Raw genomic sequence first — 17657 nt, forward strand, 5'->3', positions numbered from 1 at the left:
TCCGTGGTGCGCTGGGTTCACGGGTTCCGTTGAACGACTTTGCGTCGTTCGTCTCGCAAATGGAGGGGAAGTACTTTCCTGCCATTCGTCAAGAGCACCGCCACGGCTTTCTTTTGGACGGCCGACAGCCAAACAGGCAGTTGCTCTCCACTATTTCCATCTGCACCCGCCCAATTGGCTGCAGCCGCATCACGCACAAGAGGCACTAGCCGTTTTCGCTTTCCTTTAGCCGCGCGCTTACGAGACGCCGTAGGTGAGGTCAACGTACCCTCCCGGTTACGCACCCCACTGACGTCAGTGCGACCGTCTGACAGAGACCTCGGCTTACTCCGTCTGAAGCAGTGAACAGCGCTGTGGCCAACTACCTCTACACGCTTATTTACTACCTTTTTATCCTTGACGCCCGTCCTGGTTTGGAGACTCCTTTCTGCATCGATGCGTCAAGCCAACTGCTACCCCTTGCGCCTCTTATCTTTGTCGCAAGAGACCTTGGCTGTTGCTTTCGCGATCCAGTTGATGAAGAAGGCGCCCGATCTTGTGAGGTCTTCCGGGGAGATCGTCAGCAGGCACCGCTGGTAGGATGCAGATATGCAGCAGCAGTCTTAGAAGGGTTTTGGCGAGCCGCAATTCGATCGCTCCGTCGAAGCTGGACGACAGCCCCGAGCCCGTTCCTGGAGGTCCACAATAGCGTCTGAGCAGTGCGGTCCTTCGCATCGGTGCCGGTGCCCTTTTCAGGCACCGGCGGGATCACCCTAGGTTGAGACTGCTCTCTGGATTGTGGCGGAGCTTCCTGAGAAATCTCGCTGATCTGCACTGCGCCATGGGAAGCGGAGTCTGGGCAGTCATGTCGGATCCGCTTCGACCGTCGTGCGTAGGCCGCGATATCGTGCTGGCCGCGTTTCGGTGGCTGTCTCGCCTGCGTAGAGGAACTCATACCATCCGCGAGCGCACTCGGTTCACCTCTCATCCGCTTCGTAGGCCTCCAGCCATCCATGTCTTGGTCATCCTGATGAGGTCTGCTTCGCTTCCCGCAACGCCTAGCATGTGACACGCCTTCGGCTACCTTGGGTTGGTTCAACTCGGCTTCGATCAGGGGCACCTGCTCAAGAATCCACTGTAGCAAAAGACGCTGGCGTTGTAGATTCCTTTTCTCCTCTTGGTAGTCCCACGTTCCTCGGATGAACTCTGTGATGAGATCGCTTCGCCGCTTGATCGTCTTAAGCGCGTCCTTTGCCTGGACGAGTCTGGAGTGGGCTGCTGCTAATCTCTGTGTACGCTCTTGCTTGGTGAACCTTGAGCGCCTGGTCTTAGCTCTCACCGTCTCTGACAAGGCTGCTTTGGCGGCCGCTTCGGCGGATGCTACAGCTTTCCAGGTCTGGTCTCTCTCTCCTTGGCGTCGAAACGCGGATTCGGTTGTGCGCAAAGTCTCGTCCGTCTCCCCCGGCCGCAACACCCCGGAGTCCACCAGCTGCTTCCAGGCTTCGTCGTACTTCTGCCGCAGACTGTTGATGGAACGCTCGTACCGATCGTGCCACGAGTACTCGTAATTGAGGTATTCGATCCACGTCGTCAACTTGTCTTGGCGTGTTGGGTCTTTGTCGAGCTGGAAATTCCGCGTGAAATCGTGTTTTGCTAGGCGGCGCTTGGCCTCGGCGATATATTCGGGAAACCCACCCCGGCCGTTGCCCTCCCGCAGAAACAAAAAGTTCTCCCGGTAGCGCCAGTACTCCTCCCTATCAAAGTCGACCCTGAGTGTCTGTCGATATTCGTCTTCCGTCATCCCCGGCCACGTACATCCGGCCTTCAGAAGTCGCCGCTTCTCCTCCTCGACAAATGCCGAAAATCCCGCCTCGCCGTCGTCCGCGCCCTTCTCCTCCTGCATCTTCCTGAACTTCGCCCGAAGCCTTTCAAGATGAAGTCTCTCCGCCAACTCCTCGTCTTGCCGTCTGGATCTGCTCATGTTGGCTTCGCTCTCAGCTTCTTTACGCAACTCCTTCCCGGAGAACGCAGCAAACTCCTCTTCCTTGTTGTATATATCTCGGTTATATTTCTGCCAACTGCGGAAAGCCTTCCACCTCGTCAATTGCTTCCGGAACACCCTACCGTCGTCTATGGTTGCATCTGGGTAATCCTGCCATGGCAGCAGCATCGGGCGATGGCCTTCGGGGTCGTCGAGCACCTCCTCCAGAGAACTAATGTGATAGAGCGGCCGGCCGCCGTCACTGACCAGCTCGTGGTACGCTGCCGTCTCGGATTGCCTTGTCTCCGCGGCCACGTCCTCAAAAGGGGTAGGGGATCTTTCGTAGCGCGGTGATCGAGAAGCGGGTGGCGGTAACGCGTCTTGGTTGTCAGAGATTTCGCGTAGTCGTGCGGCAACTCCGTCAAAGTCGACCGGGCGGGACTGCGTCTCGTCATTGGCCTTCAGCGCTCCGTCCCTACGTTGCCGTTAGTAGCTGGAGAAGAGAGCAAGACGCCGAGACGGTATAGAAATCACTTCAATCGCCGAGCCAGCTGTTCGCGCTGCTCCTTGGCCAGATTCTCCCAGCCGTCGACCTCTCCAAGATCAAACCCGCCATCAGCATGGCGATTTTGCTTCATGTACTGCACGAGTTCCGTGTCGCTGAAGTTAAGAATATCGTTAACCGTCAACCTGGGGGTCATTGGATTGGAGGATGCCATTTCGGCGTCGCGCAATGCAGGTGGGAATGGCGTGAATGCTGCTATGGGAACTGGGCGCACGGCAGTTTTGAACAAAGTGGAAGTGGTGGTCTGTGCGCATTCCACACGCTCCTTCGACTGACCTGCCTGCCGACTGCCTCTCACTTGCCCACCACCCCTCCATTGTCCAGACCAATGCCCTGCTTATTGCCTGTATAACATCATGTGTATATTAGGCAACAACAGCAACTCTAACCAACCACATTCAGCCGTGAAACTTCAGAGTTGACACACGACCTCAGGCAGACCAATCAAGTAAACGTTTCAACCGCCGGCTACGTGGCGTGCATGACCAGAATCATTGGCTGCGATGCCACGGTGCCGACACTCTGGGGCGTCCTGCGCCGGCGGAGGACTCGGTCGAAAAGACGCGAATGGAGCAACGCACCTATGACATTCCCGCCGTTCCTTTTTCCTTCATCTCCACTTCATAGTAAACACACATGCATCTCGCGGCATCTCAGCATGGCAGATACAGATCTCATCGCATGCCTGTATCCCTTTGTGGATGAGGATGTTGACGGTCGGGAGGCGAAGAAAGTGATCAAAGAAAACGAGAACCGACGCGTCCCTGCGCGGCTGACCGAAACCGAGCAGCCGCAGCTCAGTCGCTGTTCGAGGGAGTCGACGCCGCTCGAACAGCCGCGCCAGAAGGTGCCGGCGTACTTTCACCACCCGGGCCTCGAATTTCGGTTCAGCCGCGGCCCGCAAACCTCTCACGGCTTCGTGTTCGGGCGGGACAAAAATTCCGACGTCGTCCTCAACTGCGGCATACAGTCTCTCAGCGCCCACCACTTCGCCCTGACGTTCGACGACCACTACCGCCCGATCATAAAGGATCTGGGCTCATTCAATGGAACCGAAGTCACGTACGACAAGCAAGGCAAAGGACGGCGCAGAAATTTCGTCTGGATCATCGGCGGGCACGACATCCCTCGAGAGAAGAAGGCAATCGTCATTACTATCAGCCCGAACCTCAAGTTCCAGATCGTCGTCGCTCACCACGACATTACTTCACAACAATATATCGACAACGTCAACCGGTTCCGCCAGGGGACGGCTGACGCGGAAAATCTGCTCGGCCGGCTCGAGGTTCGGAGCCGTCCGCAAACCGAGCGTGCCAGTGGAGCGCACACGCCCGGCACTGGTCCCATCGTCCTAAGGAAGAAGCTCGGCGAAGGCACCTTTGGGGTTGTGACGCATCTCTGGAATGTTAGCACCGCAGACGAATGCGCCCTTAAGGAGCCATCAGGGCAGGCTATCCGAGAGAGAAGGGTTGAGGTTGATGCCTGGAGAAAGGAAGCTCGCATTATGGGGCGTGTCTCGCATGTAAGCAGCCTACCCCTCTGGAGCTGCTGTTCTAATATCTTTGCTAGGAGCATATCGTGGCATTCATTGACTCTGATTTCACTTCGCTACCTCGACTGCGTTTTGAGTACGTCCAGGGCGGGACGCTGCGCGACTATACAGATCTCTCCACGGGCGAATGCCTACAGATCCTGCGTCAGTGCCTGTCGGCACTCGTGTACCTCCACGGACACAGGCCGCCAATCGTTCATCGGGACATCAAACCGAGCAATATCCTTGTGCAACATCGACATGCTGATGACATCCATGTGAAACTTGGAGACTTCGGTCTCTCAAGAGAAGGTCCCGATCCGACAACCATGTGCGGCTCCTGGCTATACGCTGCCCCTGAGGTGTTGGAGGAAATGGACAACAGAAAGGCAGCTCATTACGACAGAAGGAGTTACACTCTGGCCGTCGACATCTGGTCTCTTGGTGTGGCAGTCTTTGAATGCGCCTGCCATCTTCCATGCCGCACAGCCACGGGGCTCCTTTGGTGCAACGAGATTGTTAAGAAACTCCGGCAAGATCTCAGTCGCAATCCCGATGGTCTGAAACAGTTCTTGTGGGACGCGATGGTGATCCTGCAGCCGGAGATGCGATGGACGGCCCAAGCCTGCTACAACCAAGTTCTGCTCCTTGCTAATTCGGCCCAAGATCGCTGTCTGACCCCGACCCCATCTACTTATGCACAAGGGCATCAACAACCAGTGAGCCAGGGCTCCGTTGAGGACCAGCAAACCGTGCTTCTTCAAGATACAGATACGATGACTACGATGACTGCAACCTCGCAGAGCCGTTCCGTAGAAGACGATTCGGCTGGGATTAGAAGGCATATCAGGTCAAATGGCCCGGGGCCCGAAAGCATTATAGCACCATCCACCGGGAAGAGGGCAAAGGATTCCTCGTCATCCAGCGGTAGATATACAAAGCGGCAAGCTGTGAGCAGTCACCCAGCACTGCCCGAGTCGCCGCGGCGTTGTTCCGAGGTGTGGGACGCGCTCCATCCGCTTGGTGGTGGATCCTCTCTCGCTGCAATCCTCAGACAAGAGGTGTCCAATTCGCACGCCTCGACCATTCGAACCTCTACGCCGTGGAGCTTACAGGATCTAGCGGACAACAGCCCAATTGGGGTTCAGCTGTCGGAAGTCTCCTTACCGGACCTTGATCCGTATCTCGCAGGGGGAGATGCTTTTGTGTTAGCTGGCACCCAAGTTGCCGCAGTTGCTCCAACCGACAGCGAGCAGGAAATGGCTGCGAAACTACTCCTTGAAATCGCTGGTGGCGTCAGGTATTGAAGGGAACGTGAGCGCTCCTGTCGTGATCGATTCTGCACGGCCAGTGACTGCTCGCTGAGTGGTGATAGTAAAGTATGGTAGTTATCTGAATTGGAAAGACTGATTCTTCCTCTTATTACCACATACGGCATCATTCGGATCACGAGCTGGCGCTAGTTCGCACCTCAAGGGCCACGGCACGGTCGTTTTTACGGCCCTCCGACGCGGGCTGCAGCGGTCCGCCGAGCCGACGTCCTCCTGGCGCTAATTATCGGGCACGCCCATGACGCGCGGCCTGATGGACCTAACCAGGGTGGTCGACCACCGCCCAGCGAAGGCTGGACCACCCGGCTCCGCCCGCCCACCCGCCGACTGAGACCCCAAGCGGCTCCAGGACCTCGTGCGCGAGTATGCCCGGTCACTCGCAAGGGTTACCAACGCGCCCTCCGGCAACCTAGCGGTCGAAAGGCCAGCAGCCGACCCTTATGTGACGATACGCCATCGAAAGCGTCGAGAAGCTCCGATAGCGACAGCAGGTGCCCTGCGCCACCGCCATCGAGCGGGAGTGAGGGCAGTGAACAGCCCCGGGTGTCAGACGTGGTGCCAACACGGGAGTCTAGTGTGGTAGAGACTTCTTGATTCCGAAGATCCATACTGGAAGAACGGTGGGTTATTGCGTATAGGCTGCTCGAGACGAAACAGCTACTAGAAATATTTGTCCCCTGCAGTGTTGGCTTCGCCCCAAGCGCGTAGAAAAATCCTGGTACTCAAGGGCGTAAGCGTAACCCGGAGGGACCCTCGAAGCCAATCTGCAAAGGGCAGCTGCCTATTTGGATGTCCCTGGTCCGGCTCGCCCTGTGCTGCTGCGAGTGGACCAGCAGTGTGCGTCGAACCCCGCTAAGCAGCTCCCGTGCAGCGGGAAAGGGGTGGTTGGGGGACGGCAAGATTCTGTCTCACAGCCACCTCCCGCCGCATAAGTGGCCCCAGTTACAAGATTCGTTGGCCTTGCGGAGCTGCGTGAGGCATCGAAAGTAAGCGCAGACGTGCCGTTGGCAAGACAGCTGCGTCTATCCCGAGCGCTCTGATGGTAGCGGCCAGGTCAGCTCCTACGGAAGGCTGCGAGCGGAGAGGCCTTCCCCAGCATGCCATGCGAGAGCGCATATCACCTGACATTTGTTTACTTTCCCCTACGGACAGCCAAGGGGTGAGCGAGGAATTAGTTGAGTCCGATAAGCATAACTAAGCGCAACCGATCACATTCTCGCGTGGCGATATACCCAAGCGTCAGTTTACCAGGCAGTCGCGCCCGTCATCTATCTATGGTTGTCACGTCCCGTGACAGAATCTCAGCCGTTGATTCCACGTCTGCGGCAGCCTCAGCGACTTTCTAAGTTTTCTTTTCCTGATGAATAACGACAGGCCACTTTGCAGTAGCATTTGCATTAGTGAAGGCAGCGCAACGGCGGTCTCAACTTCTACTACTATACCTTTTTCCGTTCCTTCGTCATTGGATCCCTAGAGCGAGCAGGGTCGTTTCTTGGTGGCCTTATAGATGCAGCCCAGTAGCCTGGCGTAGGTTCGACTCGGCCATTCGGTCTAGCCGACTCTTGCATTTCATTTCCTTGATGAAGAATAACAGGCCGCTTCGCAGCGTCTGCGCTAACGTCAGTAATAAGATAACAACAGCATTATAGGGTCACTATAGTTAAACTACTCTTTGTTCTTTCCTTCGTTGGATCCATAGGAAGGCAGCAAGATGAGATATGGGCCCCTCAAAGAAATAGGGCATAGAGTAGAAGAAAGGTAAATAATGAACGGCTTCCTTCAAAATTCCAGGATGCATGTAGGACAGCTTATATTTGAATCCACAGAACAGTCGGCTGATTCACACATGACAAGTCTCTTTGGTAGCAAGGGGCAACTGCGCGACGCAAAGACCGGAAGCTGACCATCTGCAAAACCGGACACGCGGGCAGGGGAAATGGTACTATCCAACTTGAACAGCAGAGCGGAAGTTGTGGGATCTGTCTGCTAGCCTTGTAACCCGTAAGGCCCGGGAGTCTTCAGATCCAGTTCCATCTCATCCGCTAGGTTCACCCCAAAGCGTCTGTTTCCTTGTTCCAATCGCAGCCACTTGCCCTCCTCTCGGCGATATGGCACTCAAGCCAAACCAGGCGTTCCTTTCTCTCCATAGGCCAGAGTTCGAGAGGCATCGTTGATGATGTCGGTCCGATGCCACCCTTTCGGACGCTCAGAACACGCATCCTCGCGCTTCAATTCCACACCACATACCCAACATGCAGTGCCGCGGTACTTGCACTGTGCTGGCAGGTGAATTCGGTGTACATTATCACACATCCACGGCCATGCGGGCAGCCACAGCGCATCCATAGCCTATCGTTGCGAGAATGAAGGCGTCGTATGCGTATAGCCTTGTGTCTTTGTCTGGCATATTGCAAGCCACGAGAATCCATTGGCCGTGGGCGTGTTGAGTCCCCCACGCCAACACGTTGGCCGTTCCGGCGCGTATGACTCACGAATCATACAATAACCTTACAGCAACAAGCGGATGACGTGTTTCCGCGTCTATCACCTCGGGGCGAGAGTGCGCGTCAGGCGCCTAATCGGCTTGCCGATATCCTGGCGGTGCTGCCAGTCAGACGCGTCGCGTACGCGGGGTCCCTCACATTAGATGCGTCACGTTCAGCCTTGTTGTCGCTTCGAACCTGAACGGAGAGCTCCAAGTCTTCCTCATCTCCTGTTTTACCTCCAACATATCCTTACAAGTTTCTTACAGATTGCAACTGTAAGTTATGAAAAGCTGGCAAAGACGTAGGATGCGCGAGGCTGTATTATGAGCTGCCTCTACGTGAATCAGGCGCTTAATCGCCGACTTTATCTCTCCAATTACGCTACTTGTGTGGATAGCCGGATGGCGCGTACTTATGCCGTAAAGAGGGAAGTATCTTAGACGTCTGTGCTGGGTCTTGGGACCACGGGAGACTAGGGGTATCCGCGACGGTCGTGAGAACGCGACTCCAAGCGAGTAGTTGACGCAATACCAACCCTATACAGTTTTGTCAACGACTGATTCAAACCATCCACAAGGTCTGCGCAGAAGGTCTGTTCGTTCTACCAGACACTTTTCTCAGCCTCCTTTATACTCTGCTCGCTCCCTTAGAAGAGAGCAAGGTGAATAGAGCGCAGGACCCTCACTAACATGCTGTTCGTGGCCCGGTGGCTGTGTACATAAGGTACATAGACGCGCTCCGCAATACACGCCCAGCCCCAGAGCCCGCTACTATACTCTCACCGAGCAATAATTCATCATGACATGTGAAAACAGGGTTGGAGAGGTACCATGAAAAAAGGGCATAGTGGTCCGCGAAGCTTGTCCTAACACGTATGTTGAAGTCAGACGTCGAACAATGTTGGCTTGGACGCAAGCACAACAAGGCGCTTGTATCCCCGTCCGCTGGCGGACCCAACCTTGACTGGCCTGCCAGTCGTTCCCTTTGTTGCCTAGTGAACACCTCCGCACTCCCTACCTCCTTCCCTCACGCTACCCTATTATCCTGCCAAGCTAAGTGTCACTCTCTGCCGCTTCCTGCCTCCGAGCCGCTCCGCTGCTCGTCGCCGCTCTCTGGTTCGGGTGAAAAAGAGGGTGAATTCGCCGCGACGAAAATTGGTGAGGATGGGAATCGTTGTACGCAATCCGCGGTCCGCTGTCTCTTCCGGCCTGGTTGCTCACTCCGATCTATACCTTGTCTTAGCTTCCATATAAAATAAGGATAGGACTGAGCTTTCTTACCCTCAGACCCGCTGTTTTGTTCACCAGGCATTCCAGTAAGATCTATCGACGCAACCCACGTGCCTTGGGAGCGTGTCGAATTCCGTGCGACAGCATCTTGTAGAGTCTTGGATGCAGCCTCCCGACACATAGCCCATGGTTGGGTGGGTGTCGAATTTTGTGCAGTATTAGGTTGCAGAATCTTCAATGCGGCCTCGAGGGTGTTATATTGCTTCCCCAAGCTCTCGAGCTCACGCTGCTTCTGTGACACAAGGGTGTTCAGTTGGTGGAGTTGGGCCTGCATGCAACACAGTTGATTTCTGATCTTCGACCGGGCATCGGTGTTCTCTTTCATTAACCGCGCAATTTCTTTGCCGCTCATCTCCTGATAGTCGCGGAATGCGTCGTCCTGACGCGGTGTAGTCACCGTCGGGGGGGTAGTCGATATCACTGTTAGAGTCGCCATCATGTCGCGGTTGATTCTGTATGCTTAGTCCACTGAAGATTAGAGGACGGCACTGCTATTTATGTCATCGCCCTCGCGCGCATTAGAGTAATGTGCTGGACTGACCGTGGTTGCCAGAGCGGGGGCCAACAGGCTGTTGTGTTGGCTCGCGATGCGCCGAGTACAGTACTAGTGTACCGTGCTCTCCGCACCACTCATCACTGACCCTTCACACTCTCATACTACTCTACCGCGACACCCCTTAGGGAGTCTCCCTGCCTCGAGATGGCATGCGGCATGATGCGCTCCAAGATGTCGTGGACGTCGGAAAACCCAGCCATCTCGCTTCATACCCGCTCCTCAACCCCCCTTCCGCGTCGGTAACCTGATTGATGTATTGGGAAGTCGTCAATATTAGGGGGTAATACCACCTCTTTGGACAACCTCCGACTCAAGCCAGGCAGGAGGCGGGTCGGTGAGATCTCCTGTGTCGAGATCGTCGGTGTGGTTCCCTGTTGGTTCCTGCGTGTGCGGCGCTGTTTCAGCGGCTCACGACAGGGTCGAGGTGTAAGCCGCTATCATTCCCATGACGCACATCGCCGACATGACTAGGGTGCTTTGCGGATCTCGAGAAAGCGACGAATGTAGTGGGGATCTGCCCGCATCAGATGCTCTTCCCCCACCTTGGCCCCCTCTCTCTCGGCGAGTTGACCCTCGGCATTCCTCCATCGCCCTTGTTCTCAAACCTAGATCTTCCCCTTTTCGCTCATCTCCATTGATCGGCATAAATACTAGAGATAAACGTAAACCGCACCACGCCGACCGCGGTCGTATTATGGCGGCGACGCTGCTCCCACTAGATGCTCCAAGTCGCGACTTATGAGTGACATTATAGATCATGGTCCGAGCCGGAGGTCCAGTCACTCAATGGTAGGCGAATGGCCTGAGATATCTCCGAGGAAAATAGTTTGTATTTGGAATATTGACGAACTATAGCAGTTTACGTCCGGCGTTAACCGAGAAAATCCATCTCAAACGGAAACCCGGCGGTGTAGACTCTCCACTATTTCCCTCCATTGCTGCAACTCGCCGTCGGTGACGTGAGTTCCACGGTGCCGGAGGTCAATGGTGCATAAAACTTCACGTAAGTGACGCTTGGGAGCGGCCTATATGTCAGCCACATCGCGTTATCGAATTCGGTGCGTCTTACCTGGCACTGGGCGCCCATTGTGGCTATACAAGCCTCGTGCGCGCGGAGTAACACCTCGCACAACTCGGGGAGCTTCGGCGGCATTTTGGACTGATGATTGGAGGCCAATAGGACGAGTGGCCACGAGCCTCGGGAAAGAAATATGCCAAAGAAGAATGGCATGAACTCCAGCCGGCGATCCTCCTCGAGGATGTCCTCGAGGGCCTTGACCGCGTAGCCGCCCTGCGTAAGAAGACGGTCGGCATCCAACTTTTCATCAATCAGCAGTATCCGTAATACGTATACCATGTACGTGCCGTATTTGACAGCAAGCGAAGATTGTCTTTCCGTCCTGACTATAACGTCGCGCGCATTGGCTTTTACACTCTCCTCATACTCATCCAGGCGAATAGTGATGCTCCTCGTTTGATCGTCGATAGACTTGCTAATAGGATCGCGTCGCCCAGTCGATCGGAGGTCCAATATGTCGCCGAGAATAGCCGTGAGCGGCAGGAGGAACCCGTAAATATCATGTCCGGTGTATTGGAACGATATTCCTCTGATTTGAGGATGCCGGAGAACGCTAGACTGGTAGTCTGCCTCGTCTGTAGGCTGAAAAAGGTCGGTGACGAAGTGCCAACGTTGTTGATCCCCAAAAAGCGCGAGACATGTATTAACCATGTAGAGGAGCCACCAGACGCGCCGCCCTTCCTCGCGCTCTTCCGTTAGAACCGAGGATTCAAGTTCGCGTTCGAGTTCGAGGTGCCGCGCTAGGTCATCGGCCATCCTCCACGAGTCATTGCTCATCTCTGGGTTAACATCATGATCCACAGTAGCCAAGTGGATGTAAGCGATTACATCGTCCAGGGTACCGTCAGAAAGGGTGGTGATGAAGGATTGGGTCAACACCCTCAGTCTTATGCAAACTAAGGAGTTGCATTCCTGCCGAAGGCGTATAATAGAACGCGACTTGACGGTTTCAGCGGCAACCAACAGCATGCTTGCCAGAAGAATCGGTTTGCACTGACGGGGCGGAATATCTTGCAGAAACGACGGCTTTCGGAGTATAGAGCTCAGAACAAACGGTGACAAGGGCTGCATCGGGGCCGCTGGCTGCGTTTCGAAATAGAGTTCCAAGAGGTCGCAGGCCAGTTTATGGTCGAGAACATTGGTAAGATGCGGGAGTAGAGGCTCAAGAACCGGGTATCGCAGCCGCATGTCGCTCACTTGCGATCCAGGGGTGGCCACGAATCCCACTCCTGGGGCACTCGACCCACTGTCCGCCGGGCGCCGCAAGGAGACCTCATTATCCGGTCGGTGAGAGTTGGTAACGTGGTTATCGCCGGTAGTCCCGAGTTTCTGGTTCTGGGTGATTCCTGCCTCGCTCTGTAGTGTCACGGACAAGGCGCGCGCTGTGTACCTGGGAGCAGCAGGGTCCACTACCTGCGTATAGTCCGCTGTATGCGTATCGTCTGACGCATCGGGTCCTGGGCCGACTGTGTGTGCCGGGCCGCCGCGAGGTTCGATATGCAGCATCTCGCCAAATGCTGCAGGTGTGTTTCCTTTGTCAGGTGTAGTATTAGCTTGCGTACTAAACGCGCTATGTCCAGAGTCTTCTGCTGGTTAGAGAGTATCTCTGCTCTGCAAGGCATATCGGACGTACCGGAGCCAAAGGCTATATTACCAGCAGGCCCGCGGTGATTGCGAGCAAAGCCGGCTGGTGGTTCTGAATTCAATCGATGGCGGGGCAACTTGACACCGGTGCGTGTGCACAATTTGCGTTGTTCTGGCACTGTCAATGCCTACACATATGGTACCTTGAGAAAAGAAAACCAACTTACTCGTACAACGGCTGCAAGGTTGGCCATCACATCCGGCCTTCCGCTTGCGGCAATAGTCACACGCCGTAGCCCGGGCCATTGTGGAGTGTCCCCCGAGGCGAGATGAGTGTGCTGGGCATGGAAAGGTAAGAAGTCGAGGAGAGCTCGACGGCAGAAATAGGTAGGCTTTCCCATGTTTAGCCCTAAGTAAGCTAGTGCTTAAGTATTCTGGCCCTTTGTTTTCAACACGTAATGACTTTCCGGCAGCGGCAGCTCAGGGTGCGTTCTACCAGGAGGCATAGAACCCCCTGCGTCCTACCTCTTTGCTTGTGCAACCCACTGGTACAAGACCTCTCTGCCACTCCAATGGGATCCGTAAACACACGGATGAAACGAAAAGATGTAGTCCTGGCCGAACCATATCCGTAAGTGGATGGGCTTACCGTGCCAAGGTTTTACCACAGAGGTCTCGGCGCGTCGGGGGATCGGATGCTCATTAGCAACCATATCGAACTTCCAGGTAAGTCCTCTGCCTGGGCACATTACAACCAGTTGTTTCACCTCGAGCAAGCTACCCCCTGGAAGCTGCCAGGTTCTCGGCAAGGATAGATTGACCGGCGGACAAGAACCAGTCACCGTCGTCACCTGTCGGGCGAGACGTGGAGGAGTGTAAGTCAGAACGCGGAATTTGTAGGACATCGCGAGGAGCTGGATTGTTCTGTGAGCTACGATACGTGTTGACCTAACTGCACGCATCGTTATTGGCGGCCGGCTTCGAGTGTCCGTCTTCTTTCGACTACGTCTCCGCCAACAGCCGGTCATGGCACATGGTGTACAGCGGTCGGCTGGTATTCGAAGTGGGGCTTGCGCAAGAGGGTCAGGTCTCAGGGCGATTACTACATGCTGTTCGAGAATAGCAGGGCGTTTTGCTGCATTGAGATGTCACTATAGATGATAGATTCATACTTGGAGCATTCTCAGCCACGCTTGGAGATGGGTATAGGTCACTGGATCTTTTGAATCTGTCCGTGGCTGCGCGTGAGGGATCGAACTGGGTGCCTCCACTTTCCTTGTCCCTTCCGCCGCTGGAATGCATCACACTCGTAACATGATGACGGAGGCTGGCTGAGCTCACCAAGACCGCAGGCCCATATCGGAGCAACGAGACTGTCCGGTTGCGGGAAGGGGGGTGGTGGTGGGTGGGGTTGCCGTGGAATAGTACATCTGGAGCCAGGTAGCATATCGAGGTGCCTGTGCAGACAGACTAGCAAGCGCCCGGTCAAACTGCACCCTCAGCGTTGTGTTCCGGAATCCCTTGCTTACTTCTGCAGGTGGAAGGGCGGTTGGAGGAGGTATCGGAATACACAAATCGAACGGTGGAGAGGCCGCCTGATTGGTGGGCGTTGTTTTATATCGAACAGGTTGTAGTCAGTGAGCCACGGGCCTCCTGGCACCGGCCGGGATGGCTCGCGTTGCCACCGCGTCTTATTCCGTGTCGAACACGTCGTGTGTCCTGGCCCCTTCGTTCTTTGCTGCGGTGCACTGCGTCACCAGATTCGAGCAGACGGCGACAAGGAAACAGCGGGGCGGCGAAGCGGCTAGGATTGCAAACTTGAGGCTTACGAGCGGGATAAGTACTTGCACATACTGTTTACTGCCCCGGAACAGCAACATTCACCACACCTCCATCACACGAAGCAGCCCGAAGATATCCAAGTGTGAGTCCAGCTATCGGTTTTCAGCGACGCAGAGATGACTCTGCAAAGTCGGCTTTTACAAGATTGTGCCGAGACGTAAGTCGTTCACTCAGACCGTCCGAGCGCTCAATCTCCTCCCAGAATCCTTCCTTCCGCAGTAATTTCGGGCCCCACCACCACCGAGCATCTCAACAGCAACAGCAGAGCTGCAACAAAGCGTGATGGTCAGCCCACAAGGGCACTACGATCTATGCTCAAGCAATCGATGAGGAAGACTCGTACAGCCCGAAAAGAGGCGCCAATCCCAGTGCCATTCAATGCATCAGTCCATGGGTCGGTACTTGTTGGAAGCGTATCCCGAGCCAGCGCCCTGAACTTTAGCAGCTGAGCGCAGCCTATTATCGCAAACTGATCGTCAGCACTCCACGTCAGCATTGTACCTCCGGCCAGCGTTTATGAGCACACCAAACTCGAAGGAAATATGATTCCTTACTAGGAATGCTTTTGGTCTAGGTTTGGTAGTCACTCACATCCTGTCGCTTCCACCGACGGCACGGTTGGTGCCCGGGGTCTCGCCGGTAATCTGCTTCCTCGGCCTGCGATGAAAGGTCTGCTGAGCGCCCTTGCGACCGGCCTGCTGGGCGTCCTTAGGATCCTGCGCGGCCTGGTTAGCCGTGTTGCCCGCAGCTTGCTGGATGGACTGCGCGTTCTTCTGGTACTTGTACACAGTCCAGTCGAAAACATAATCGTACTGGAAGCCCTCGCGGACAAAGAGATTACGGAAGATCTTGCGGAGATAGCTATAGTCGGGCTTGTCGTCGAAGCGGAGAGACCGAGTATAGTTCAGATAAATGGCGAACTCGTTGGGGAAGCCGCGGCAGAGGACGTCGGTGGGCGTTGTCATCTTCTTTTCCAGGATGCGGTCATACTTCTGCTTCTTGGTAGCAGCCTTTAGGCCCTGCCAGGGGAGCGAGCCGCGGCAGAAGTATAGCATGACGTAGCCAAGAGACTCCATGTCGTCACGGCGGGACTGCTCAATACCAAGATGAGTGTTGATCGAAGCATAGCGAGCCGTTCCAGTCAAGTTCTTATTCTTTCTATAGGGAATGTAGAAGTGGGTCTTAGGGTCGCGGTACTTCTTGGCTAGACCGAAGTCGATGACAGTGACCTTGTTACCGCGCTTGCCAATACCCATGAGGAAGTTGTCGGGCTTGATGTCGCGGTGGATAAAGGACTTGGCGTGGATGTACTCGATCCGGGAGATGAGCTGATCGGCGAGCAGCAGCACAGTCTTCAGCGAAAACTTGCGGTTGCAGAAGTTGAACAGATCTTCCAGACTTGGGCCGAGGAGGTCAAGGACCATGGAGTTGCACTCGGTGCCGAACCAACGAACGAATGGGATGCCAACGCCGCCAGCGAGCGACTTATATACGCGTGCCTCGTCCTCAAGATGCGGGTCCTTCGCCTTGACGCTCTCGAGCTTGATGGCAATCTTCTCGCCAGAGATGATGTTAGTGCCCAAGTAGATGTCGCCGAACGAGCTAGAACCGATCTTGCGACCGATCCGGGACTTGTTCCCCACGCGAAGGTCCTGCTATCTGTTAGCAGAGCACTCCTGATTTGAGTTCAACAATAAAGCTCAGGCTCGCCATAGCGCCCACGTTGATCGGTCGCCGTCGACTAACGATCAAAATCCGTCGACAACGTAGCGTAGACCAGCCAAGCCTCTGCCAAACACAACTTGATTGCTCAGGGTTCGTACCGCTGTCGTCATCTTCACGCCTTCTGGGCGGGAGCGTTACTCCTCAATCGTGACGGTCGTAAGTGACGTTGCGAGCGACCGATGCGGGATTCACGGAAATATCAGCCTCAGCTCCAATCGAAATGGTAGGCAAATGTGAGGAGAGCAAATTTGTAACATCATTCAGCGTAACGGTCAAGGCGAGCCAAGATTAAATAGTCAGGACTGGCTTGGGAGCCTCTGGTTCGCGCACCATCATTCTTCGGCGGCAACAGACAGAAGTCTGACTATCTCACAGCCTGAAGGTTTGCTTATGCAATGTTGGCTGCAGCTCCTCGTTATCACTGCGGAACGCAGTAGAGCAGGGCGCGAGGCTGCTCGGCAACCGTGCTCGCTCCTGACTCATCACCGAACAATCACGTCCAGTCGCGCGCTTTGGCGTCGCAGGCTCAGGCAGTAGTATGGTTACAGTCGTGGCCTTTCGGACACCCCTGGACTACCCAATCGTTCCTTCCGAGAATTGTCATGAGCGGCAGTAGATGCGCATAAATGCTGTGGCCGGTACACTCGAATGCCGGTCCTCGGATCCTGAGTCCCTGACAGGCCTTGAAATCGCCGTTCTGATACTCTCCGTCATCCATAGGCTGAAGGACATCATAGTCCCACAAAACCGGTGACCGTCTCTCGTAAAGCGCGAAAACACGGTCAACCATATAGAGCAGCCACCAGACCCGGCGTCTCTCCTCTCGCATCTCCTCCGCTAGTGCGTCAGGGGCATCTTCGCTGCCATCCATGCTCTGGCGTGTAGGGGAGGTGCTACGAGGTAGCTCGCGTCCTAGTCCGATCTCCTGAGCTAGTACACAGGCAGTGCCGAACCACCATCTGCCGATGCGATCATCCTGTTCTACAGCGCCCAAGTGTATGCAAGCAGCGACGTCGTCCAGATATCCCATAGGATAAGTCGTCTGGATGGTTGACAAAGCCAGCCCCTTCAACAGTAAGTAAGCCTGGCCACGATCAACCTGCCAAGTCCGTAGAAGACCTGACGCCTCGCTTGTTTGAGCCGCTACCAACAGCATACTTGATAACAACACGAGTCGGTATTGGCGAGGCGGGGTAGCTTGAAAGAACGATTCTCGCCGGAAGATGAATCCCAAGATATAGGGCGATAGTGGGTGCGCCGGCGCTTGCTGCTGGGTTTTGAAGTACAGCTCCAACAAATCACAGGCCAGTGTCGAACTGATTTAAAGTCAGATGGCTGCCGCGTCGCGCGTATCTTTCCTACACTTCGTGGTCTCTCTGCATGCGTAGAAAGCACTCTTTGACGCTGCACGACGACTCTCGCGCCGGCGGCGGAGTTGGCGGGCGAGGAGAGACATGGGACCGGGGAGTCTCTCGCTCCTGTATCGGGTGGTTACAACCGAGCCACCCACAGGGAGGGCTTGGCGACTGGCGAGGGGCATGCTGTTGGCTGTCGGGAGGGGCGTGAAAAGTACGCGGTCTCGCGGCCCTGGCAATTCACAGGAGCCTTTCGGACCGTGGCGACGGCCGTGGCAGAAGCTGAAGCGAGCATTCCCCCCACACGAAGCCGACACGCCCGGGCGGCAGCCAGACTATGGATCAACATCCACAC

At 55.5% G+C, this 17657-nt stretch overlaps 4 protein-coding genes across 4 annotated transcripts; 1 reads left to right on the forward strand and 3 right to left on the reverse strand.

Annotated features, from left to right (window-relative positions):
- Positions 1-435: 435 nt before the first annotated feature.
- B0T15DRAFT_187720 (uncharacterized protein) lies at positions 436-2842 on the reverse strand. The gene is made up of 2 exons (XM_062862404.1): positions 2495-2842; positions 436-2435 (listed from the first exon to the last, which is right to left on the reverse strand). The coding sequence occupies exons 1-2, from the start codon at positions 2677-2679 to the stop codon at positions 560-562; spliced, it is 2061 nt and encodes a 686-aa protein (XP_062720831.1). The 5' UTR covers positions 2680-2842; the 3' UTR covers positions 436-559.
- Positions 2843-3183: 341 nt separating this feature from the next.
- Positions 3184-5363, forward strand: B0T15DRAFT_511023 (protein kinase; the record flags this gene model as incomplete). Its single annotated transcript, XM_062867888.1, has 2 exons — positions 3184-4047; positions 4155-5363. The coding sequence occupies 2 exons, from the start codon at positions 3184-3186 to the stop codon at positions 5361-5363; spliced, it is 2073 nt and encodes a 690-aa protein (XP_062720832.1).
- Positions 5364-10542: 5179 nt separating this feature from the next.
- B0T15DRAFT_554842 (uncharacterized protein) lies at positions 10543-12376 on the reverse strand. Its single transcript, XM_062870364.1, has 2 exons — positions 10788-12376; positions 10543-10731 (listed from the first exon to the last, which is right to left on the reverse strand). Exons 1-2 carry the CDS (start codon positions 12300-12302, stop codon positions 10609-10611), a joined length of 1638 nt encoding a protein of 545 aa, XP_062720833.1. The 5' UTR covers positions 12303-12376; the 3' UTR covers positions 10543-10608.
- Positions 12377-14425: 2049 nt separating this feature from the next.
- B0T15DRAFT_187912 (kinase-like domain-containing protein) lies at positions 14426-16308 on the reverse strand. The gene is made up of 4 exons (XM_062862405.1): positions 16046-16308; positions 14777-15874; positions 14566-14691; positions 14426-14489 (listed from the first exon to the last, which is right to left on the reverse strand). The coding sequence occupies exons 1-2, from the start codon at positions 16055-16057 to the stop codon at positions 14810-14812; spliced, it is 1077 nt and encodes a 358-aa protein (XP_062720834.1). The 5' UTR covers positions 16058-16308; the 3' UTR covers positions 14426-14489; positions 14566-14691; positions 14777-14809.
- Between the last annotated feature and the right edge of the window lie 1349 nt (positions 16309-17657).

This window comes from Chaetomium strumarium (genome assembly GCF_033439665.1).
Source record: "Chaetomium strumarium strain CBS 333.67 chromosome Unknown B0T15scaffold_4, whole genome shotgun sequence".
NCBI lineage: Eukaryota > Fungi > Ascomycota > Sordariomycetes > Sordariales > Chaetomiaceae > Chaetomium > Chaetomium strumarium.